Source organism: Dendrobates tinctorius, unplaced genomic scaffold, assembly GCF_039654945.1.
Source record: "Dendrobates tinctorius isolate UK_male_01 unplaced genomic scaffold, ASM3965494v1 ptg000102l, whole genome shotgun sequence".
NCBI classification, from domain to species: domain Eukaryota; kingdom Metazoa; phylum Chordata; class Amphibia; order Anura; family Dendrobatidae; genus Dendrobates; species Dendrobates tinctorius.
Window position 1 is genome coordinate 8,534,704 of NW_027361770.1, and position 26,916 is coordinate 8,561,619.

General features: G+C 45.3%; 1 protein-coding gene across 1 annotated transcript in view; it reads left to right on the forward strand.

Moving 5' to 3' along the window:
- LOC141099719 (uncharacterized) overlaps window positions 1–26,916 on the forward strand; it is a 772,310-nt gene that overhangs the window by 663,468 nt on the left and 81,926 nt on the right. The window contains exon 23 of the mRNA XM_073587712.1: window positions 18,217–18,252. Coding sequence (XP_073443813.1) covers window positions 18,217–18,252 — 36 coding nt within the window. The remainder of the gene's footprint in view (window positions 1–18,216; window positions 18,253–26,916) is intronic.

Consider the following 26,916-nt stretch of genomic DNA (forward strand, 5'->3'; position numbering starts at 1 on the left):
ACACATCCTTCATCTCATAGTCCCGTGCCCATATACCCATCATACATATCCTCCATCCCATAGTCCCGTGCCCATATACCCATCATACATATCCGCCATCTCATAGTCCCGTGCCCATATACCCATCATACATCCTCCATCCCATAGTCCCGTGCCCATATACATATCCGCCATCCCATAGTCCCGTGCCCATATACCCGTCATACATATCCTCCATCCCATAGTCCAGTGCCCATATACCCATCACACATCCTCCATCCCATAGTCCCGTGCCCATATACCCGTCATACATATCCTCCATCCCATAGTCCAGTGCCCATATACCCTTCACACATCCTCCATCCCATAGTCCCGTGCCCATATACATATCCGCCATCCCATAGTCCCGTGCCCATATACCCGTTATACATATCCTCCATCCCATAGTCCAGTGCCCATATACCCATCACACATCCTCCATCCCATAGTCCCGTGCCCATATACATATCCGCCATCCCATAGTCCCAAGCCCATATACCCATCATACATATCCTCCATCCCATAGTCCCGTGCCCATATACCCATCATACATATCCTGCATCCCATAGTCCCGTGCCCATATACCTGTCATACATATCCTCCATCCCATAGTCCGGTGCCCATATACTCATCACACATCCTCCAATCCATAGTCAACCATTATGACATCATAATGAGCGGCGGCAGGGCTTGCAACCTTTGATGACATCAGCGTCGCCATGGCAACCATTGTGACATCATAATGAGAGGCGGGGCTTGATACGCACACACTGCTTCCCCAGTATGCAAATAGGGGCGTTGTGACATCACAATGAGTGGTGGGGCTTGACGCGCACACACTTTTTCCCCCAGTATGTAGATAGGGGCAACATTGTTTGGTGAATTGGAACGCGCAAGGTTAAAATTTCGCCTCACAACATAGCTTAGGACGCTCTCGGGCTCCAGACGTGTGACTGTGCCAAATTTTGTGGCTGTAGTTGCGACGGTGCGGATGCCTATCCCGGACATACAAACAAACATACACACACACACACACACATACACACATACATACACACATACACACTTTGAGCTTTATATATTAGATGGATATATAAACCATGGAATAACTAATCAATTCAATATACATAGCTTAAAAGGCTATAGCCCAAATGAAATTAGTGAATGCTGTTGAAAAGGCTAATAAACCCCAATAATATAACCGAGAAACAAGGATGAGATACCATATATGTAATTCAAGGGTAAAAGGTGTCATACATGAAAACAACACATTCATGCTAATCCAATAAATTGGTAGCACTATAAATACAGGATTTATTGGGTATGAATGGAAATAACCTTGTCTGCTTAACACTAAGATATGGTTTAAAAGATAGGGAAGGGGCTTCCGATGAAACACCGATAGTTGATTTGATCGTTGAGACCGCTAGGTGTTATAGTATTTAAATAAAAAATCCACTTGGCTTCCTTATGTAACAGTAACTGATCCCAGTTATCCCCTCTAACTGGTCTGGACACTTTTTCTATTGCCATAAATTTTAGGCTGCTAATTAGGCCATTATGTTCGTTGTTGATGTGGCGGGAGATGGGAGTGTCCCTTTTGTGTTCAACATCTCCAACATGCTCACCAACTGTCCTTTTGAATTCTCTAATGGTCTTACCAACATATTCCATATCGCGTGAGCAGGTGGCCTTACGGATAACACCTTTTGTACTGCAATTGGCAAATTGTTTGATCCAGTACATTTTTCCTGTCATGTTACTCACAAAGCTATTACGTGTGTCTATGTAGGGGCATGCCACACAGCGGCCACACTTGAAGCAATCTTTTACATCACTATTAAGCCAGGTCCTTGCTGAGGACCTTTCAAAATGGCTATGAACCAATCTATCATTCAAAGACCTGGCTTACTTGTATGTGATTAATGGCTCTTTGCTCAGACTTGTGCCAATGTTTGTGTCCATACGAAGGATATACCAGTGTTTTTTCAAAATGTCCCGCACATTGGCTGCACCATTGTCAAAGGTAGTGATAAAACTAGATACATCCCTATTGTTCTGCCAATTTTGTGCAGCAAGGTATTTTTTAAGTATTGTTCCAGCTATGGCTTTTAGGTGTCATAGTTGTCCTTCTCTTTTCTTTTTCATGTGTTTGGAATCTTCTGTTTCCCTAAATGGTTAACTGTTCAGAACCGCCCTTCTTCTTCCCGGGTTTGCAGCATGTAACCATTTCTGCCGGATTCCTGAGTAGCTCACATGTGCTCAGCTCCATGCAAAACCATTGCTTATAACAAGCGGATTCCGGTAAGGTTTAATGCATTTATGTAAAATATGTTATGCATCTGTGTTAGCTGGCCATAGTGCATGCCTCATGATGTTTGCAATGCATGTTCAGCTCCTGTAATGCTATTACACTGCATTATAGTTATATGCATCCTCTGGTCAGTGAATGTAAAGCTGGCAACCATGAGTTGTTTTAGATATCTCTTTCTCTTTTACTGCTGTGTATGTTGTATTGCTCAGCTTCTATATAATGCATGCTACCGATATAACAGCATCCTGTATCATTGCTACTGTTGTGATAGTACCCTGTATTGCTGTGATATTGTCTACCAGTACTGACACGCTGCATTATCTGTTTCTTATAGTTTTTACCTGAATCATCCATAACTGTGTTCAACAACCTCTCATATCATCTACTTCTGTGTCCTACTATACCATCTGTTATCATCTCCCGTTGTTGTCCATATAATCCCAATAAATAATAGACTTAAGCACCCATACAGTCTTGTTACTGGGAGTGGATGAAAGATTTAGCTGTATGCTGGAATCCACACAGCAACATACATGGAAGAAGGCAGAACACCTATCCTGCCTTTTGGGTTTGGGATTTAGTAAGTCCGTTTTGTCTTTTTATTTCTTACTTCTCGATATGATTTTGTGAGGATATTTTGCGGGTATCCTCTAGTTACAAATCTATTCCTCAGTTCCTTGGCTTAAGTCTCAAAGAGAGCATCTCTTTTTTTTCTTTTACATTTTAATAGGTATATTAAAAGTTTTATTTTAATTCTCACTTTTTTCTGTATACTATATTCACTTTGGTGAAATCTATACAGATAATATTTGGTGGATTTTAGTCCCATCATAACTTTTTTCATACAATTCCTATTCAGGGTCTGGAAGGCTTTTTGTCTGTAGGCCTCAACACAGACCATTGGTTGTCAGAAGCAAAGGAGATATTTTCAGAACAAGCATTCAAACAAAAGAAATATCTTCCTACTTACAATATAGCTTTCAAAGAGCTACAGCATATTTATAGAGACCAGATCACCTCATGATGGGAGGTTCAAAGTTTAGAGAGTTACCTTATGGCCAAAATTGTTCTCTGAGGTTTAAGAATTAACTTGACAGCTGGTAATAGACACAAAAATCTAGTATTTGTACATAAGTGAGAAAAAGAGGCAACTGAAAGCTCATTGCGATTTATGCAACTATTACTTGAGGAAGAAAAAGTTACCTTAACAATTCTTAACGATAAATTAAAGGAACAGATAGAGATCCCCAAAAAATTCTCCACAGAAACAGATTTTATAACTAAAGAATCTAAGTTACACACTCACATTGAACGATTTCAGTATCACCTTAAAGAAAGGAAACGCCGACAATACATGAGAGATATACAAGACTTTAAGGACAATAAGGCTTACCTGGTTTTGAGTACTAAGGGGACTAACCCCGACCTCAAAACCGAACTCTCCTTAACAGACATGGATTTCTCTGAATCCAAAAATAGGAACAAGACATCTAGAGGGAGGAATCGTGGGAGAGGCAGGGGATGTGGAACATGGGGTCCTAAAGATAGACCAGAAGGCACACAGGGTGGTCATTTTTTAGATCAAGTGTATCCATTGAGGAACAGATTACCTCAAACCAGAAAATATGTAAAACGAGTCAAAATAATTTTATAGTCAGAAGGGAAATGGGTGCCTCTGCCGCTTCTGATGATCAAGACATCCAGGTTGTCAATCTCTCTATCAGAGTCCTGGATGACTCTGAGATGTCAGTGCGGAGAAAGGGTCTCTCTTTTGTCCTCGATACTAACTTTGACCTTTTCAGAATGGTCAACGACTTGAATCTCTTTCTGCGTAAAATCAGGTGGAAAAAATTATTTAATACAGTAAACAGGAATCTCGTACATGTTCTGAATTAGGTATACGAAAAGATATGTTAGCAGAGGTTAGATTGCTCCAAAGCATTGGTGAGACTGATCCCAATTTGTTGGGTTCGGGCCCCTTTAGAGAAGTGAGGGACAAGAGCACCAAGATGCCACCCTGCTCTGGTGACCTGTCAGCAGTTGACATTTTTTTGTAATTTGGTAACTACTGATTTGACTGAACCATCCCAGAGCCACATCCAATGCAATTATAATTGCTCAAAAAAAGAAATTGAAGCAACTAATCGGCTTGAATGGGATGACAATGTGATCCAACCCTCTGATAAAGGGGGCAACATTGGCATCTTAGAGGTTGATCAATATCAGCAAATGTGTGAATCCATCCTAGAGGATAGAGGATTTTATGAAATCCTTCTACACAATCCTAGCTTTGAATACCGCAATGAATTGAGAGATATTCTGCTGGAAGGCTTGGAGAGTAAGGTGATCACCAAATCTGAATTTGACTTTATTCTTCCTAGCTGTCCCGTAACTGCTACTCTTTATTGCCTACCCAAGACTCACAAGGGCCTACATCCTCTAAAAGATAGGCCCATTGTGTCAGGGGTAGGCAGTCTTTGTCAAAACGCTGGTATCTATTTGGATCGTATATTATCTCCTTTCATCTCCTCACTACAATCTTTTGTGTGAGGTATACCTGACCTTCTTCGTCATCTAGAAGGTCTGAGTATAGATCCTGAATCCTTCCTCACTAGTGTAGACGTGGAAGCTCTATACTACTCCATTCCTCACGACAAGGGGTTGGAGGCTGTTAAATACCTTTTGAGCATGAGAGGTTGCCAGTTTCAGGACCACAATCGATTTATATTGAGACTTCGTCGATTTTGCTTAACCAGGAATTTTTTTACTTTTAACCACAGGATCTACCACTAGCTGAGAGAAAAAGCCATGGGCTGTGCCCTGACAATGCCAACCTCTTCCTCAGCTGGTGGGAAGAGACTGTGGTTCACGGCAATGACATGGAGGAAACTGATGGCCTGGAAATCTGGACATGATATATAGACAACATCTTGATTGCATGGAAGGGCTCAGTTGATGAGTTTAACAACTTCGTCGTCAAACTTAACCATAATGAGATTGGTATGTTGTTTACATTGGCAATTGAACTTTCCTTCCTGCCCTTCCTGGATAATCTCAATCGAAAAAGGAGATAAAAGTCAGCTGAGTACTTCCATTTATAGAAAACCTACAGCCACCAATGCCTTCTTACAATGGAGCAGTCACCACCCCAAACATCTCAAAAGAGGTATCCCTAAGGGACAATACCTCAGGAATTGCTCCACTGATGCTCTCTTTGAGACTCAAGCTAAGGAACTGAGGAATAGATTTGTAACTAGAGGATACCCGCAAAATTTCCTCACAAATGCATATCGAGAAATAAGAAATAAAGACCGAACGGACTTATTAAATCCCGAACCCAAAAAGCAGGATAGAGATGTATCTAGAATTATCACTACCTTTGACAATGGTGCAGCCCGCATGCGGGACATTTTGAGAAGACACTGGCCTATCCGCCATATGGACACAGACATTGGCACGAGTCTGAGCAAAGAGCCATTAATTACATGCAAGAAAGCCAGGTCTTTGAATGATACATTGTTGAAGGCCTTACAAAATGGCTATGAACCAAAGACCTGGCTTAATAGTGATGTAAAAGGTTGCTTCATAGACACACGTAACAGTTTTGTGAGTAACATGACAGGAAAAAAGTACTGGATCAAACAATTTGCCAGTTGCAGTACCAAAGGTGTTATCCACGGGCAGGGTCCACTCTCATCCTGTACCAGTCGTGACTTGTATTGTTTAAGATTACTGTACTTGTATGTATTATGTATACCCCTCCTCACATGTAAAGCGCCAAGGAATAAATGGCACTATAATAATAAATAATAATAATAATCCATAAGGCCACCGGCTCATGCGGTATGGAATATGTTGGTAAGACCATTAAAGAATTTAAATGGAGAGTTGGTGAGCATGCTCATTTCCATATATGGTATCTCATCACTGTTTCTCAGTTTTATTAATGGGGTTTCTTAGCCTTTTCAACAGCATTCACTAATTTCATTTGGGCTATAGCCTTTAAATGTTTGCTTATCACCGGCAGGTGGCATTAGCTATGTATATTGAATTGATTAGTTATTCCATGGTTTATATGATCGACCAGAGGCACTGGTATCTATAAGTAGAATATGCGGCTCCGATGTGTTCCATTTCCTTAGCAGCTCTTCGGCTTGCGTTCCAGAGACAGGATCTATGACACAAGAGTTCATGTGCCGCTCTCTTACTGAAGGGGTGGTAATGCTGTGAGCTGACAGCCTGTAAACCACCTCAGTGTGCGCTTCAAGAACCGGAAGCGTTACACATACCGATGCGCCACAAATATACTGAAGGGGTAGTATTCATGGGGGTCAACAACCCAGAAACCACCAACTGGAAGCGCCATACATGTGCCTGGTGCGCTCATTTGATGATATGCCCGCCTCATGGAGGAGATTATATTGTATTATGCTACTTCTAAGGATCGTTTAACAGGAAGTGGTGAGTGTTTTTCTAACAACCATTTCTTATTTAAAGCAGCCCTGTTTCTGCTTTCACTCTCTGCAGAACAGTATAGAGAGTGGAGGGACCACATGTCTCTAGCACAGCACTTAGCACTTTATCTCCTATTACAAGCGAGTCCCCTGATGATTAGGCTTGAATGAAACACGTTGGGACAACACCTGAGGGAGAGTACAAGATTATCTCCCCCTCCATACAGTCATCTGATTTTGTGAGAATGTTCCTTTTTATTTTATTCTACAACTGTTTAATCTGTAAACCAATTGATTATTATTGACGGTGACACCCTCTGCCATAGATGTTATATCACTTTGTGTACATGCAGACAGGACAACACTGCGTGCTCTTGGTGACTAGTCTCCAATCATAGAGCATAAGTCCTTCAACCTCACCACAGTGCACCTGTATTCATATAGATTTTGTCCTGGCTACTGCAGGAGGAATCTATTTTCTCCTAGGGGAGGTGTTTTTCCCTTGGTTGACATTTAACTGATTTCCATCAACCGGGGAAGAAAACTTGCACACCCTCGCAGTAATCTTAAACATCTTGATTTACACTCACTTTCTGAATCCCTCATCCCACTTAGGCCTGTTTCACACTTCAGTTTTTTGTGTCAGTTAAAATCCGCCAAAAAGGCGGAAAGCGGATCCGTTCCTAACTGATGTGAACGGATGCCACCGGATCCGTGTTTTTGATGGATCCGCTGAATGAAGAATTTTAAAGGAACCGCTGCCCGGGAAGGGGAGAGAGAGAGAGAGAGAGAGAGAGAGTTTTTCTGTTCGCCAGAAATGATTTCAGGGTTAAATTTCCTCCTGACATCATTCCTCTGGGCATGCACACTATAAAAATGCGGATCCTTCAGTACAAAAAACGTTACATGGTCCATCCAGGCATCTCGGCGGATGCAAAAAAATTGACGGATCCGCAAAAAAACGAATCCAACGGATGGCCATCCGTCAAGATCCGCCGGTAATGCAAATCAATGGGGAAAAAATGGATCCGCCAAAAAAATGGCGGATCCAGTTTTTTTGCAAAAATGGCGGATTTTGACTGATGGTCAAAAACGGAAGTGTGAAACAGGCCTTACAGACATAAGTTCCTTACACAATGCGGACACTGCTTCCGCTTTATATAACACCTCAATAGCTACAGCTCTGGAATTGGTTGCCCCTGTCACACATACCAAAGCTCCCAAAATCAACAGACAGCCCTGGCACACCAGCCTGACCAAAGAACTGAGACAGGCTACCAGGGTTGCTGAGCGGAGAAGAAAAAGATCCTACTCCAATGTGCACTTGTGACACCGCAGAGTTCGGTTGTCACAGTGACATTACCTCCCTCCAATGGGTAAAGTCATGCTTGGAGGCAGAAGGGGACCCCCATGCCAGGCAGCATAGATTTAATCACAATTTCCTGCTGCAGGTCAGAAAAGGGAGATGCCTTATAAATTTTGCCCAGGAGAGGGGGTTGGTGAGTCAGCTAGAAGTCAGCTGAGGGAGTTGTCATGGAAACAAAGCAGCTGTGAGCAAATTACAAGGCAGTTAAAACGTGAGGTAAAGAGATCTTTCTGGAAGGATCCAGTCAGTTAAGGAGAGGGAGCTGATCTAAGAAGAGGGAAAAGGACACGAGCAGAGATAAGAGACTCTGGGGAAGCTAATATTGCATATAGCTGACCCCAGAGCGAAGCGCTAATAGAGAGAAAGGGACGCCAGAGTCTTGGGTGGACAGGAACTGTATGTCCTGCCGCCAAATCTGAAAGTACAGGGAATTGTAAATTCCTGTGCGACATTGAACACCTGAAGGCACAGCAGCGGATAAGGAGCCCGGGGCCGACGGCAAAAAGGACAGTACCCATGGAATAGGCTCATGCTGACAGCCGTACAGGTTAGTGAAATCATCATCCAATTGAGGGTCACAGCATAGTTACAAACAGCGGAGACCCACACACAAAGCGAAGAAGGAAGGCCCTAAATCCCCACCTGGCAAGGTGGATCCCCTGAATGCCTCCAGGTGAGCCGGACTCATTCCATCACCAGTATGTGGTACTCCGGATTACAACCTCTTTCAAGTAAAAGGTAAAGAAACTGCACCTCTCTGTGTCTTTCTCTCATTTCTCTGCACCCCAACATTCACAGCCATTTTGACTATTAATTTAACCTCTTTGCCCTGGGACTATTGCTCTACCTGTGGAGAGCTATTTTGACCTCAGCTGCGACACACCAACAGTCTCAGGGGAACAACACCGCAGCGCTGGTCACCTCTGACCAGAATACCATAGGTGGTGTCACGTATTTAACCATCTATACACTTTATCTTCATTTTTACCACATAAATACCACACAACTTTCCCCTATTTTATTACTGGACGCCTCTGGGCCACGGACCGGGTCGCCGCCGCCGTGACACCGTCCCCCATTGAAGTCGACGGGCCCGATACCGAGTACCCCCCAGGCCCCACGGGGCGCTCCACACTTCATTGCATTCAAACAGTCCCTCACTACTTTTAAGGCCACACTTGCTGCAGCAAAATAAAACTACTTCTCATCTCTCATATCCTCCCTGTCTCACAACCTTAAACAACTATTCAACACTTTAAATTCTCTCCTCCGTCCCCCAGCATCTCCTCCTTCTCCACTCATCTTAGCTGAAGACTTTACCTCATTCTTCAAGCAGAACATTGATATCATCACAGAAAGTTTTGGTGTACAACCCTCAGAACCCCTCCTCCTAAATACTCAGCCCTCCTCCTCCAAAACCAACTTCTCCACCATTTTGGAAGATAGACTCTCCACTCTACTTTCAAGATCACATCTCTCTACCTGTGCACTTGACCCAATTCCATCCAACTTCATCCCAAACCTCACCACAGTCTTCATCCCAACCCTAATCCATCTCTTCAACCTATCACTAACAACTGGTGTTTTCCCCTCATGCTTCAAATACGCTTCAATAATAATAATAATAAATTTTATTTCTATAGCGCCGACATATTCCGCAGCACTTTACATTTCGGAGGGGATTTGTACAGACAATAGACATTACAGCATAACAATAATCACATAGCTTATAACAAATACCAAGAGGAATGAGGGCCCTGCTCGCAAGCTTACAATCTATGAGGAAAAAAAAGGGAGACGTGAAAGATGGGTGGTAACAGTTGCCCTGATTGTATGGACCAGCCATAATGTTAAGTGTGTATCAGTACAGACACAGAGGGCTAATGGATGCATAAAGCATGTGGGAACATGATGCAGGGAACCTGGTTATGGTAAAACTTTTGGCTGTGCCACACAGGGATAGATTAGGTTAATATGTTGAGGCGATAGGCCAGTCTGAATAAATGCGTTTTCAGGGCACGCTTAAAATTGTGGGGATTGGGGACTAATCGTATTGACCTGGGAAGTGCATTGCAAAGAATTGGCGCAGCACGTGTAAAGTCTTGGAGATGGGAGTGGGAGGTTCTGATTACTGAGGATGCTAACCTCAGGTCATCAGCAGAACGGAGGTCGCGGGTAGGGTGGTATACTGAAACAAGGGAGGAGATGTAGGGTGGTGCTGAGCCATGGAGGGCTTTGTGGGTGAAGGTAATAAGTTTATACTGAATTCTGTAGTGGATGGGTAGCCAGCGTAATGACTGGCACAAGGTAGAGGCATCGGTGTAACGATTGGTGAGGAATATGATCCTGGCTGCAGCATTCAAGACAGATTAGAGAGGGGAGAGTTTGGTAAGAGGGAGACCGATTAGAAGAGAGTTACAATAGTCGAGACGAGAATGAATAAGAGAAACAGTAAGAGTTTTTGCAGACTCAAAAGTAAGAAAAGGTCGAATTCTAGAAATGTTTTTGAGGTGCAGATGACAAGAGCGAGCCAGTGATCAAATGTGGGGGCAAAGGAAAGCTCGGAATCAAGTATGACCCCAAGACAGCGGGCATGTTGCTGGGGAGTAATAGTGGAGCTACACACAGAAATGGCAATGTCGGGTATAGGTACATTAGTAGAGGGAGGAAACACAAGGAGTTCAGTCTTTGACAGGTTCAGTTTCAGATATAGTGAGGACACGATGTTAGACACAGCGTTTAGACAATCGCCGGTGTTTTCCAGAAAGGCTGGCGGGATGTCAGGAGAAGAAGCGTATATTTGAGTGTCATCAGCATAGAGATGGTACTGGAAACCAAATCTACTGATTGTTTGACCAATAGGGGCAGTGTACAAGGAGAAGAGGAGGGGGCCTAGGACTGATCCTTGAGGAACCCCAACAGTAAGGGGAAGGTGAGAGGAGGAGTAACCGGCAAAAGATACAGTAAAGGAGTGGTCAGAGAGATAGGAGAACCAGGAGAGAACGGTGTCCTTGAGGCCAGTGGAACAGAGCATAGTGAGGAGGAGCTGATGATCCACAGTGTCGAATGCTGCAGAGAGATCCAAGAGAATTAGCATGGAGTAATGACCATTAGATTTAGCTGTTAGTAGATCATTAGAGACTTTAGTTCGGGTAGTTTCAGTAGAGTGGAAGGAGCGGAAGCCGGAGTGGAGAGGGTCGAGAAGAGAGTTATCAGAGAGATAGCGGATAAGACGGGAGTGGACCAGGTGTTCCAGGAGTTTAGAGATGAAGGGAAGATTAGAGACAGGTCTATAGTTAGCGACACAGTTTTGGTCGAGGGATGGTTTTTTAAGTAGTGGATGTATGATGGCATGCTTAAATGAGGAGGGAAAGATACCAGAAGAGAGAGAGAGGTTAAATATTTTAGTTAGGTGAGTGGTGACAGCAGGGGAAAGGGACTGGAGGAGATGTGACGGAAATGGGTCACTGATGCAAGTGGTTGGGCGACAAGATGCAAGGAGCCTGCTTACTTCTTCTGTGACTGGTTCAAAATCAGAGAGTGAGCTAGATGCAGTGGGGGAGGGAGGACAGTGCATGGTATGAGGTGATTGGGAGATAATTTCCTGTTGTATCTGGTCAAATTTTTTCTTTGAAGTAATTGGCCAGATCATCAGCTCGGAGCTCCGTGGTTGGGGCCTGTACTCTTGGGTTGAGTAGAGAATGAAAAGTGTCAAAGAGACGTTTAGGGTTATTGGACAGTGAGGTGATGAGCGTGTTGAAATAGGTTTGCTTTGAGAGGTGAAGGGCAGTGTTGTATGTTTGAAGAATAAACTTATAATGGATGAAATCTTCGTGTAGATTGGATTTTCTCCACAGACGTTTGGCGCACCTGGAGTACCGCTGCAGGAAACGTGTTTGCAGGGTGTGCCAGGGTTGTCGCCGTCTGTGTTGTGGTGTTCTATTTATAGCGGGTGCAAATTCAATCACACCTATCCTCCAGAAGCCCTGTCTTGGTCCTTCCTCTGTATCTAGCTATCTCCCCAATGCCTCAAGCCTACTGGAACAACACGTCCATCTTGAACCGTTCCCCCACCTCTCTTCCTGCTTCCTTTTCAACCGCTTAGAATCTGGCGTTCGACTGCATCACTTTACTGAAACTGCCCTAACTAAAGTCGCTAATGACCTATTAACCTCCAAAGTCAAGCGACACTTCTCTGACCTCTTCCTCCTGGACCTGTACTCTACCATTGACACAGTGGACGGCAGACACAGGGGGCAGGATAGCAGACACAGGAGGCAGGATGGGAGACTGGGGTCAGAATGTGAGACACAGGGGGCATGATTGGAGGCATAGGGCAGGATGTAAACACATGATGCAGAATGGAGACATGGGGCAGAATGGGAGACATGGGGGAAGGATGGGAGACACAGGGGGCAGGATGGGAGACACAGGGGGCAGGATGGGAGACACAGGGGGCAGGATGTAAACACATGATGCAGAATGGAGACATGGGGCAGAATGGGAGACATGGGGGCAGGACGGCAGACACAGGGGGCAGGATGGCAGACACGGGGCAGGATGGGAGACTGGGGTCAGAATGTGAGACACAGGGGGCATGATTGGAGGCATGGGGCAGAATGTAAACACATGATGCAGAATGGAGACATGGGGCAGAATGGGAGACATGGGGGAAGGATGGGAGACACAGGGGGCAGGATGGGAGACACAAGGGGGGCAGAATATGAGACACAGGGGGCATGATTGGAGGCACGGGGCAGGATGTAAACACATGATGCAAAATGGAGACATGGGGCAGAATGGAAGATACTGGGGCAGGATGGGAGATGCGGGAGCAGGATGGGAGAAACGGGGCAGGATGTGAGACACAGGGGGCAGGATGTGAGACACGGGGCAGGATGTGATACTCAGGGGGCAGAATGTGAGACAGGGGGCAGGATAGGAGACACAGGGAGCAGGATAGGAGACACAGGATAGGATGTGAGACACAGGGGGCAGGATTGGAGACATAGGGGGCAGGATGGGAGACACGGGGCAGGATTGGAGACACGGGGTCAGGATTGGAGACACGGGGGCAGGATGGGAGATACAGGGACAGGATGGGAGACACAGGAGGCAGGATGGGAGACACGGGGGCAGGATGGGAGACACAGGGGCAGGATGGAAGACATAGGGTCAGGATGGGAGACACAGGAGGCAGGATGGCAAACACAGGGGGCAGAATGGGAGACACTGGGGCAAGATTGGAGACACGGGGCAGGATGTAAACACATGGTGCAGAATGGAGACATGGAGCAGAATGAGAGATACGGGGGCAGGATGGGAGACATAGGAGCAGGATGGGAGACATGGGGCAGGATGGGAGACACAAGGGGCAGGATGATATGCACATGGGGCAGGATGTGAGAGGGGGCGGGATGTGAGACACGGGGCAGGTTGGTAGACATGGGGCAGAGTTGTGAATTCTCTTTCTGGCTTCCCTCTGGTGATTACTGAAGGTAGTGAAGCTGGTCAGATTGACAGAGGGGTTGCGAGTTCTCTTTCTGGACTCCCTCTGGTGGTTACTGGAGGCAGTGGAGCTGATCTGATTGACAGAGGCTTGCCACCTGATAATGAGGAAGACGATTGGAGATCTGGGGTTTGTGATTGGTATTTAAGACAGCTGAGTCCCTCTATCCCTGCTGGTGATTTTCTTCCTGTGCCTTCTGAGGTCTGATGTCTCCTGCTCTTTCCCTGCATGTTCAGCTAAGTGGTTCATTTGCTATTCTGTTTGCATTTGATCTGGTTTTGTCTATCTCTGCTTTGTGCGGGTCAGCCAGCTCCGGCTGGGGCTGTGCTGAATCACCGCCCATATGTTACTGCATGTGCCAGTTTGTTTTGTCCCCTGTTATATTGGTCTCTTTTTGCTTTGCTTTCAGAATATACCAGAGTGCTGATATAGTGGGGGCGAAGTCGTGCAACTTCAGTGTTTTTTGTGCATCAGACGTGTTGGACTTTTTGCAGGGTTTTTTACGTGATTGCAGACAGTGTCTTTCCTTTCCTGTCCTGTCTAGTCAGTGTGGGCCCCATCGTTTGCTCAGTCTATTTTTCTGCCTGCGTTTGTGTTTTCATCTTGTTTCACCGACAATATATGTTTGGGGGCTATCTATTCCTTTGTGGTCTGCTCAGGGGCAGTTTAGATTTCCCCTTTCTTGCTTTACGCTTAGTTAGCTCTCTGGCTGTGCTGAGGCATCTAGGATCATCGTAGGTACGCTCCACGGCTACTGCTAGTTGTGTGGACAGGATCAGGGGTCTTCAATTCGCTTAGTTACCAACCACTCTGGTTTTCTGTGGCTTAGCCTGGGCCTGCTATCCTCCTCAGTGACCCATTCATAACAGGGCAGGATGGGAGACACGGGACAGTATGTAAACACATGGTGCAGAATGGAGACATGGGGCAGAATGGGCGATACGGGGGCAGGATGGGAGACATGGAGGCAGAATGTGAGACATGGGGTAGGATGGGAGACATGGGGCAGGATGTGAGACACAGGGGGCAGGATGTGAGACACAAGGGGCAGGATGTGAGACACAGGGGGCAAGGTGGGAGACACAGGGGGCAGGATGGGAGACACAGGGGGCAGGATGGGAGACACAGGGGGCAGGATGGGAGACACAGTTGGCAAGATGGGAGACACAGGGGGCAGGAGGTGAGACACATGGGGCAGGATGGAAAACACAGGGGGCACAACGGAAGACACAGGGGGCAGAATGGCAGACAAAGGGGAGGATGGCAGACACGGGGCAGGATGTAAACACATGGTGCAGAATGGAGACAAGGGGCAGGATGGGAGACACAGGGCAGGATGGGAGACACGGGGCAAAATGGGAGACACGGGGGCAGGATGGGAGACACGGGGCAGAACGTGATATACATGGGGCAGGATGGGATACATAGGGGGCAGGGTGGGAGACACAGGGGGCAGGATGGGAGACACGGGGCAGGACGTAAACACATGGGGCAGAATGGAGACTCGAGGCAGAATGGAGACACGGTGCAGGAGCAGAGTGTAGACACGGGGCTGAATAGAGACAAGGGGGAGAATGAAGAGACGGGGAGAATGGAGACACAGGGAAGAATGGAGATGCGGGGGGAGAATGGAGACACGGAAAAGAATGGAGACACCGGGGGGCAGAATGGAGATATGGGGGCAGGATGGAGACAAATGGGGCAGGATGGAGACAGATGGGGCAGGAATATGGGGCAGGATCATGGTGCAGGATGGATACGATGGAGACAGATGGGGCGGCAGGATCATGGAGCAGGATCTTGGGACAGATGGTTCAGGATCATGGGACAGATGGGGCAGGATCATGGGACAGATGGGGCAGGAACATGACGCAGGATGGGGAGATGATATGGGGCACAATGGATACTCATGAGGGCAGGATGGGGGAACATATACCTGGAGCCTTGAATGAGATAAACGGGGACAGGATGGGGGATATTATTACCATAGGGGTTAATTAAGGGATATTATTACTGCAGTGATCGATTTATTTTATTTTTTGAGGATACTGTTTTAAATGGGGGCAGTCCTGTTACTGTGCAGAGTGGCACTATGTTGCCTTTTTTTGTTCAACTGGTGTAGTGTAGAAGTTGGTAAAAAATAAGTAATGTGTTCTGCAAGCAGAGCTCTAAATAACTGTGTTGTCTCCTGCAGAGACAAGCCCTGGCTGGAAGCTATGATGGCGGTCTGTGCTGGATGAAGATGAAAAGCGAAGCTGAAGGACTTCATCTACAGATGTCACTGGTGAGTCGGTGTGTTACCTGTACACTGACACTATGCACTATATACAGAGTTCCTGTGTACAATGTCACCAATGATCACTGCATTACCTGTACACTGGCACTATATACAAAGGTCCTGTGTACAATATATAATGTCACCAGTGATCACTGTATTACCTGTACACTGACACTATACACAGAGCTCCTGTGTATGTCATTGATGATCTCTGTATTACCTGTACACAGACACTGCATATTAAGTACAGATCTCCTGTGTTTAATGGCACTTATGGTGATAGTATTGTGTATTGTGTTTTTTTTACTAATGATCAGTATTGTAGTATTCAGTCACCATGTGGTGGTAAAATGTAGTCTGGTCATGGTGTGGTAATATTTGTTCCTTGTATGTGCTATTATTCGGTCACTGTGGTGGTAATATGTGGTCTGGTCATGGTGTGGTGGTATTTGTTCCCTATATGTGGTATTATTGGTTCACCATGTGGTGGTAATGATGTGGTCTGGTCATGGTGTGATGGTATTTGTTCCTTGTATGTGCTATTATTTGGTCACTATGGTGGTAATATGTTATCTGGACATTGTGTGGTGGTATTTGTCCCTTGTATGTGATATTGTTCGGTCACTATGGTGGCAATATGTGGTCTGGACATGGTGTGGTGGTATTTGTTCCTTGTATGTGGTATTATAGGTGACTATGTGGTGTTAATATTGTGTATAGTCATGGTGCAGTAGTATTTGTCCCTTTAGATGTGATATTATTGGTCATTTTAAAAATTGAAAAATAAATAAAAATATACCTAAATTGTATTGCATATTTTAACAAGTGTTTAATTGGTTAGATAGAGTAGGGCCCAGCTCAAAAAGTCTACCTTGTCGTGGTGGCAGATTAAAAAAATCTTTTGGCCAAAACAAAAGCTGTTGGCTATATGTGTGATGTGGTGATGGGAACTTTTAATGTGTGATTGGTGAGTAGTTGAGTTTTTCCAAGAGAGAGCGGTGGGACTGTGGACAGTTTGAGAGGTGGAGGCGGGGCAGGGGTGGAGCCTGGGCGGAGTCTCAAGGAGGCCCCGAAAATTTTGCCAGGATGGGGCCCCAAAATTCCTAGTGGCAGCCCTGCTTGTGGTAGAGGACCTATTAATGCTAGTTTATTTAATAGGTCAGATGTGTACTGAATGTAGCTGGGTGTATCCTTTACCAGTGGTTTAAGAATACCTGTTACCCATCCAGATACCTGCTCAGTAAGGGTGCCCACAAATGAAAAAATAGGTCTTCCTAGATTTCCAGATTTGTGGATTTTGGGAAGCATGTAGGATCTCCCTATTCTCGGACTCTCTGGTATCAGGTCATTGGCTCTTATGCATTTGTCAGGCAACAACTTGTTTTATGGCCACAATTGTTTTTCCCTCTCCCATAATGATGGTTCTGCTTCACATCACTTGTCGTATCCATTGCATTATCTCTGTGCTGTGTGTAGTATAAATATGTAACATAGTTAGGTTGAAGGAAGACTTTATGTCCATGTGATTCTTCAGATTTTGTATTAGTCTATATGCCGAATGAAGAGACCTGAGTAGTCTCCAAAGCTTGCAATTTGTTACCATCTTTTCAGTTAGCCACTAAAAGGTATCAACCACTGAGGACTCTCAATTCTTAATATTTTTCTGAAAAACTCAAACACATCAAAATGGCTTCTGATAAAGCATTATTAGGCCTTAGGCACAATTGCATGATTTGCTCTGGAAGAAGGAAATCTGCTTGTGCTGGTAGATACGGTATGTTAGTAAAGGCAGCAAGAACCTGGACACACAGACCTGACATCCAGTATATAATCTGAAGAGACAGGCACATGAGATTGAAATTTGAAGCTAGAATGGTTGCAAACTGCAATCAATGGTTCTGAAAATAAATCCAAATTATGTGAATTTGTTTTGACGAATATTAACACTAACATATGAAAAATCTTCCATGTCTAAGGTATCCAGAGCCTTTGTATTTTGTTTTTTTGGCTAGTGGATGAGCTAAAAACTTTAGCACTGCCATTGAGACTTGAGTGCTTACGTCCTTTATGGCTGGGCACTATTGGGGTACAAGAAGTAGTGATTCCCTTTGTCTAACTTCTTAGATGCCACAATTACCAAGTAGTCGAATAATAACATATTTAACTTTTTTTTTTTCAGTATGCTTTTTGGCCTAATTCTCTTTTTTTAATTTAAATGGGCAGAAATGCTGAATACATATTAATATGAATGATTTTCTTTATATATTGTTCTTTCAGGGTCCATCAGGAGAGCGTGGAAATCCAGGAATAACGGTATTTTACATTGTATTAATGCTAATTGTGATCATTTAAATGTTCTACAAGCTCAGTAAAGTCATTTTAGCACTCCTATTGTTAATGAATGATATTTACTATAGTCATAAAATACAAATTGACTGCATACGGATATTAGGATTGATAATACATAAGATCTTTTATTCAGCAAACAAAATGAGTTTATAAAAAATACTTTAGCGCGCTGATCGAAAACCATATGATTTCAATTTAATATACAAAAAAGTGGAAATTCTAGTGCTACAACCTCCTTCACACTCACAGTATTGAATTTTCCAGTCAAACCCTTATTTCACAGCCCACAGAGTTGTGATCCATTTTCCAGTCATAGGTTCAGAGGTGTATCTGTAGGGTAGGGCAGGCAGCAGTGAGGTGCCATCAGGCCATCTGATGCAGCTGTCAAAGGTGAATCCTCGGTGGCTGCATTTTGTTACCTCCCGGACTCAAAGCTGGTGGTTCTCTAAGGCTGGGTTCACATTACGTCTCGGCAGTCCGTTAGACGGACTGTGTTACACCATGGCATAACGCGGTGTAACGCAGTCCATTAACACTGCCATTGCCCTCCAGTGTCGGGCACATTGCGACACATGCCATAAAGCGGCGCGCATTCGCGATGTGCCGTCATTCAGTGACGGAGCCTCGGACGCGGGCTGCAGCGTCTGAGGCTCCGTCACCGCTAGCGCAGATGGAGCATCTGCGCTAGCGGTATAGCATAACGCATATCGCTATAGCGTTAACGCAGCTCGTCAATGCTATGCGTTGAACGGGCTGTGTTAACGCAATGTGAACCTGGCCTAAGCCAGTTGTCAAACTGACAGCCGGCTCAGAGAATGTGCAGCGCGCTGGCTCCCAGTGGACAATTATACTCGCGTCTTTCAGACGAAAATAAAATTGAAGTCATGACCGCCTGGTCAGGGTGACATCAGCAGCGTGATCCGGTCACTTACCAAGTGTCATGATCCAGGCTGGATCTGACAGTTTAAATGGACAAAGTGAACTTTTTTCCTTTGGCTTGGTGCCAAAGTGGTGTGATTGCCCCCGGTGGCCATTAGAATTATTACACGTGGTGTCGTTTGTTCTAAGTTGCCCCGGTGGTGGTGAGTGGTATCGCACTTTAGTCCTTTGGTTTAATGTGCACGTAATTATAAATCAGGTTTGAGGCTCTATAAAAGAGAGTCAGGTGTCTTCAATCACTCTTGGTGATATTGTGAGTTAGTCATTCTCAAGGAAGCATGGGTGAAAGAAGGAGCTGAATGAGAGTCCTGGGCAGCCCAGCCAGAGGGGTTGAGTCAGCTATGGAGTCTGCATGGAGGGCTGGCATGGGGTGGTGGAGTCGCAGTTTATGGTGTCAGCAGGAGGTGAATGCATGGCTTGGTGGAGTGGCGACGATGGTGAGAGTTGCACTCAGCATGCTGGACTTGGTTGCTGAAAACTGGAATCAAGCATGCTGGACTTTTTGGCAGAAGCTGGACTCATCTTTGGGACTCTGTTTACTGGGCAGCTGCAACTGGTGGTAGACTCTGCTCCAAGGCTGCACTATGGTGATGGATCCGGTTATGGTGATGGATTCGGGTGGAGGAGAAGATGAACGCAGGTGGTGGGCTCTGTTGCTAGGAGTGTACGCAACAGAGCAAAGCTAAGTGGTGTTCCCCCTGTATTGTCATTTTCCCTTGTGTGTGTTTAGTGCAGTGGTGGGATTAGTTTCCGCACCGACCAATTCCCTAGTGAGGGTTTAGCGTCAGGGCGAGTCAGGGTTTTAAGGTTCCTGTGCGTCGCCCGGTGCGGAACCGGCATAGGGAACGTTAGGAGTGCAGGGACTCTGGCTCAGAGGAGTGCAGGAGGTCTCCACGTCCCTATTCCCTATCGCAGGGCCCACTATTGTTAATGTTACCCAGGTTCCCCTTTATTATTTAAATTCGCCTTACTGGAGGCGGGGTTTCCAGACTATTGTATAAATACGTGTAATACCTAAATTCGCCAGTTGGAGGTGGTGTATCCAGCTGCACGTCTTATTATTTAAATTCGCCCAACTGGAGACGGTGTATCCAGGGTCACGTGTGTCATATGGGTTCGCCTTGCGGTACTCGCTGCGTCCAGACACACGTGACCGTGACACCGAGGTTGCAGAGGCTCGAATGGTGGTAAGTGCTCTAGTGGAACTGAAGACACTGAAGATTTATTTTAACGGGGTTGGTGGAGGGGGGAAGAAGTAGGATTTGAGGGCACAGTTTATGGGGGAGAAATAAGATTTAAGGACATAGCTTGAAGAAGGAGGAAGGGATGGGTGCGCACACAATATAGGGAAAGTGAAGCGAGAGTAATATGAGGACACAGTATGAGGAACAAGGGCAGGGTACAGGAACATTTATGAAGAAATAGCATGAGGGGGCATGGATGCCGATACAGTATGGTGAGTGGGAGGGATGGGTGCAGACACAGTATGAGGAGCGAGGGGGAATATATGCAGACACAGAATGGGGAGCAAGAGAGGATGGATGCAGAAACAGTATGGTGACTGGGGAGATGGGTGCGGAAACAGTATGAGAAGCAAGGGGAAGAATGTAGGCAGGCACAGTATAAGGAGCGAGGGTGATGGGATGGGTGCAGACACAGTATGGGGAGTCAAGGGATGTGTGAGGAAGCAGTATGGTTAGCAAGGGGGATGTGAGAGGATACAGTATGAGGAGGGAGGGGGAAATGTGTTATGAGAAAATTGAGGGGGATAGTGTGAGGAGACAGTATAGGATTAGAAAAGTTTGAGTGGGTATAGAATAGAGACTGAGCAGTATGGGAGTAGTATGGGGGGGACAGTGTAAAGGCACCGCCAGAAGGGGATAATAAGCTAAGTAGGGTCAGAGTAATGAGGGGGCACAGTGTAGAGACTGGGCCCTATAGGTGGGACCCAGTGTGAAAGGACAGTGTGAAGAAGGGCACAGTATGGAAAGGAGGGGGCAGTATGGAGGGCATCTACCATAAGAGGGACAGTGTGTGGGTCATATTTTGTTCAGAGAATATAATGAGGGGCAATTAAGTATTCAGTGGCTCAGTATAAAGCAGATATTTTTATTCAGGAGCATTATAATGATACTGCTATCTTTCAGAGCATCGTAGTGGCATGTGCTGCAGAAAACTGGAGAAGATGGAAGTCTGCAGTAGCTGTAGCTGTGACAAGTCATCATGGTATCTGGACAAGATGAAGAAAAGAAAGAGAATGACTCCAATCAGAGACATCATCATCTACAAGGTAATTGGATGTAAAAAAAAAAATTTAGTGATAGTGAATATTTCTCATATTTTTGTTTGTTAGGAGCATTAACCCTGCTGTTCTGTTCTGTCAAAAATGACCGTTTTTGAACTTTGATATTTTTTTAAAAATTCATTATGCGGTTCTGAAACTTCTGGTTACTTCTATTTTCCTAATTTGAGGGGTTCTTTCTAAGGCTACTTTTTTTTTTTTGTTTTGTTTTTGCGCCACATTTTTTTTTACACTTGTACTGTCCCGGTCAAAAATGACCGAATAGCATTTTATGCTAATTTCAGCCATTTTTTGAGTAAAACAAATGAGTTATAATTTCTTTTGAGACTACTTATTGCATCTACTATTGTTTATGAAGTAAACAGTTGCTTTAGGTGCAGATTTACACATGCTTTCAGTACAAACCATACGCATTGGCTTTCAGTACAGTTCTGTGCAATTTTTTTTCCTCTGTATGTTATTTACCATGCTTTTCCTCTAAAAATAAATAAATTCAGTTGTCACCAAAACTGATTTTTTTTTTATTATTTTTACTATTTTTTTCAAAATGTTTGCACGCATTTTATACTATAGATAATTTTAGTTATAGTTATAGTTAGTTATAGTTGTTATAGTAGTAGTTGTTGTTTTAGTTAGTTAAGCTCAAATTTGTAATTTCTGTGCAGAATTCAATAAGCCCTTGTAAGATAAGATAAGATAATCTTTTAATCGTCCCACCATGGGGAAATTCAGAGCATTACAGCAGCAAGACAGGAACAAGTACAGATACAGATGCATAAAGGCATTACATTGACAGTTGGTAGGTACATATACGAAAAAAAAAAAAAAAAAGATATAACCGGACTAACACAACTTTGGATCTATCAGTTCACTGTTTGGGTCTTTCTCCGTTTTGGACAGTGCTGGTTATACAACCTAACTGCAGCAGGAAGGAAGGACTTTCGATAGCGCTCCCTCTCACATTTAGGATGAAGTAGACGGTCACTGTCAGTACTGCACATCTTTGTCACGGTCTCATGCATGGGATGGGAATCATTCTGCACCAAGTAGCTCACCTTGGCCAGTATCCTCCTGTCGCCTACTTCCTGAACTGGATCAAGGGGGCATCCCAGGACAGAGCTTCCCCTTCTAATTAGTTTGTCCAGCCTATTCCTGTCTCTGGTTGATATGCCACTACCCCAGCATGCCACACCAAAGAAGATGACTGATGCCACGACAGAGTTGAAGAAGGATGCAAGGAGTGCCCAGCTACCTCCAAAGGCTCTCAGCCTTCTGAGCAGATAAAGCCTACTGTGGCCCTTCCTGTACACTGCATCCAAGTGATGGGCCCAGTCAAGCTTATTATTGCGGATCACACCAATGTACTTATAGGTGTCGACTATCTCAATGTCATTTCCCTGAATGTTCACCACTACTGGTGGATTTTTTCCCTTGCGAAAGTCCACCACCAATTCCTTGGTCTTCCAGGAATTAATCCTAAGGTGGTAACCTTTATAAACACAAAATAAATAAAAAAAATTGAGTTTTTTATGTTTTTTTTTTTTATAATGACCAACCATGTTCATATACAGTATAATAATGCAACAGGTATTAAAAAAAAATTTTAAGTAGCTAAAACAGCATTTTAATAGTTCCGGTCAAAAATGACCAGAGCAGTACAAGTGTATAGTGGAAATGAACAGAATAGCAGGGTTAAAGGGGTTTTTCAAGTTTGTGAGGAGTTTGTAGTCATTCTATGTTACTGCAGACTTCTGAATTCTCATAGCACCTACTACATGCTGTCAGGATTCTCAGGTGCCGGAAATTTACATAAATGCTGTCACATGCCAACTAGACATGCATGGCCTCACTCAATGAAAATGAACTGAGTGAGGCTGGATATGTCTCGTTGGAATGTATACAAATGGCATACAAGTGCTCACATGTCCGTCCACTCTTGCCACCTGCAAGGTAGAATCCTGAGAGTATGTGTGGCACCCTGTGTTTTTGCCGCCATAAAATGGTCAAATTGTATGTGTTTTGTAAATGATGGGAGTTATGCTTTCTCTGCTGAAGATAACTGCACACACAATTTTAACCCACTCCCTTACTTGCCTGAAGCTTAGAGCTTTAGAGAGATACCCTAACTGGGAGGGTAGGAGTGAGTCTGTGAGGAAAGACGGTGTGAAGACAACATGGAGAATGTTCTTGGAGCAAGTACATGTGCTCACTCCAGGAACAATGCTGAGAAGGATCAGGGCTTCAGCCCTTAGGCCATCTATGCTTCTAGAATCAGATGATAAGCTGAGACTGGGTGGTTTACACAACCAGCAGTAGAGTGTCTTCTCCCAGGAAAACTACAGCAACCGAGGGTCAGTGAGGGATTATGCCAGAACAAACACGTGCTTCACATAGGATTCAAGCTTCATGTTGCCGGGTCAGAAAACGCTGTGAGTACTGGTAGTACTGGAAGTTTCAGACTCTGGGAAACCTTTGTCCCTAAAGGGATTAGAACAGCAGGAAGTTTACACTGAACCACAGCAGAGAGAGAGATAACTCCTACCGTGCAGAGCAGACTGTAACCTGGTGAGAGAGTTGAATTTAATCCTCTGAACTGCATCTCGACCTCAGTAAATGATAAAGTGATGTTCCTTGTCTCCTAGTACCATCTACTTCCATCACTATCTCTGGGGGCCAGCCCTATTTGCAGGGGGATAAACACCTGCACTGCCATCATCATCTACCCCCCAGAGATCATCTTCAGTGCCGGTTATCTTACAGTCGAACACTCCAACTGGTGTCACAAACTTTTTTTCAAATTTATTTTATTTTTATTTTATCTTTTTAACCCCCATTTCACTGTCTCTGGAGCACAGGCACCAGGCATGCCTGCCACCCCCGTGACCCCCTAAATCCAACACTGCCCGACGACCAGAGTACCCCGCTCCGGGTGATACAAAACTTGGCATCACGAACAGGATCTTGTGCGCCTAAAGACCCTAATGGTCTATAAGAACTGTTGTTTCAAGTTCCTGCGATAGCAAGGAAGTCCTAGTCACCATTCTTGCGTGTAGTGGCAGGAATTGCGGTAGGTGGAGCGTTACTGGTACACCTCGCTCGAAACTCCAGCCATCCAGGATCCTACAGGAGCAACGACCTGCAGCAGCTGAAGCGGAGAGTCGCACCCTTCAAGGGTTAACTGGGGAGAAGATGTCTAATCCTGGCAAAGCTCAAGGTGCAGCAGCTACAGCTCCCATATTGCCTTCACCATGCCTTATATACCTGGTGCGGCATGGCTGCCACAGTACACAGGCGAATCGCACACCTTAAGTGACTTCAAGGAGAAGCTGCGCAGCCTGTTTGAAATTTACCCTATGTCAGAGGAGCAAAAGGTCAGTATACTTACAAGTCAGCTCAGTGGCGCTGCCCAGAGAGAAGTTAAATCTTGGCCAGCGACTGATAGCAAAAATGTCTTTTGCAATCTTTTTAAGCTAAGGGATACTTTTGACACTCATACTGCTTCAGAAATAAAGATGCGATTTTTTAGCTGCCGACAGAAATCACAGGACACTGTTAGGGACTATGCCCTTAACCTGCAGAAGGCACTGTGGGCCATTCAACAAATCGATCCAGACAGTGAAAGAGATGAGAACAAAATGCTGAAAGAGCAGTTCATTGAGGGCCTTTTGACTGACTCTAGTAAGGCTCAACTGCGCATGATGTAATTGCAGAACCCTGACATGGACTTTGCTCAGTTTAAGGACAATTCCATCCGTATCTTAAGAGAATCTACCTATGCCTGCACTGAGCCATCCGGCAGTTACATACCACCAGGGGGCAGTATCTTCACCCCCGGTGCCTGCAGTACAGTATGTGCAGACTCCAGTTGATGATTCTACTGCAGATTTACGGCTGCAAGAGCAAGAACTGACTAAAAGTGTGGCTGCTTTATGTAAAACTGTTCAAACTCTCCAGACTTGTTCCCCCACAGAGAGGGTCCAATTAGCCTCGGGCCCGGATGATCTCCCATGGTGACAGCCAAAGAGGATGCCACAACAGCAGTGACGACTGACCCACCCTGGCAAAAGATCTACTGACCGATTTGACCCTTCTGGAAGTCATTATTAGCGTATCCAGACTATGATCGGCCGTTTATCCTGCACACCGATGCCAGCATTGTTGAGTTAGGAGCTGTCCTGTCTCAAGAGCAGCAGGGTAGGGAGAAAGTCATTGCTTATGCCAGTCGGAAGCTTCGTCCTACTGAGAGGAACTCTACCAACTATAGCTTCTTCAAGTTAGAATTCTTAGGTATCGTTTGGGCAGTAACCGAGAGGTTCAAGCACTATTTGGCCTCATCTAAGTTTACCATCTATATGGACAACAATCCATTGACCCATCTGGAGAGCGCCATCTGGAGACCGCCAGGCTCAGCGCCTTGGAACAAAGATAGATGGTTCGGTTGTCCAATTATGAGTTTGTCATTAAATATCGAGCTGGCACTAAAAACGCCAATGCTGATGCCTTGTCCCGTATGCCAAATACTCCTGAGCCAGTAGAAGATCTAACAGATCTGGAGGAAACAGAGATGCCGGCATTCCACCGCCACGGTGCCTCCCAAGACTCTAACCGCGTGACAGGGAGAAGTCTTGCCATTCACGAAGTTTCCCTTAATCCACTACCTCACCATGGTTGGGCAGAGACGCAGAGCAGTGACCCGGCTATATGTATTGTCAAAGAACTCCTTGGTGAAGCAAATTCATCTCCAGCTCCTGATGCACCTGCAGATGTCCAATAGTTGTGGAAAGAGAGAAAGAAGCTGTTCACTTTTGAAGGCAAGTTGGTCCGAAGAGCTATTGACCCACGTACGCATGAACTGGTATGGCAGATTGTGGTCCCCAGAAAAGACGTGCCTATGGTCTTGGAAGCTTACCACAATCAAGCAGGACACTTTGGTTGGAAAAAGCTAGAAGTAGTCATCTGCGACTGCTTCTTCTGGACAGGTATGAGACGGTCCATTGAACAGTGGTGCAGGGAATGTGGCCCATGTAATTTCAGAAGGAATAATTCTGCCAGTGAAAGGGCCCCTTTGCAGCCCATCATCACTAAGCAACCTCTAGAATTAGTGGCCTTAGACCATGTGCAATTATCCCCAAGCCGATCAGGGTATATCTACCGTATTTTTCGGGCCATAAGACGCACTTTTTTCCCAAAAAATTTTTGGGGAAAGTGGGGGTGCGTCTTATGGTCGCAATGTGCTAACCTCCAAGGCTGGTGTGGGTGCCGCGGGGGCTCTGTAGTGCGGTGGTGGCAGCGGGCTGTGCTCCGGTGCAGGAGTAGCGGCTCTCTGTGCTCCGGTGCAGGGGCGGCGGCTTCGCCGGTATTTCCTCCAAGCCCGGAGGCCCCCGCAC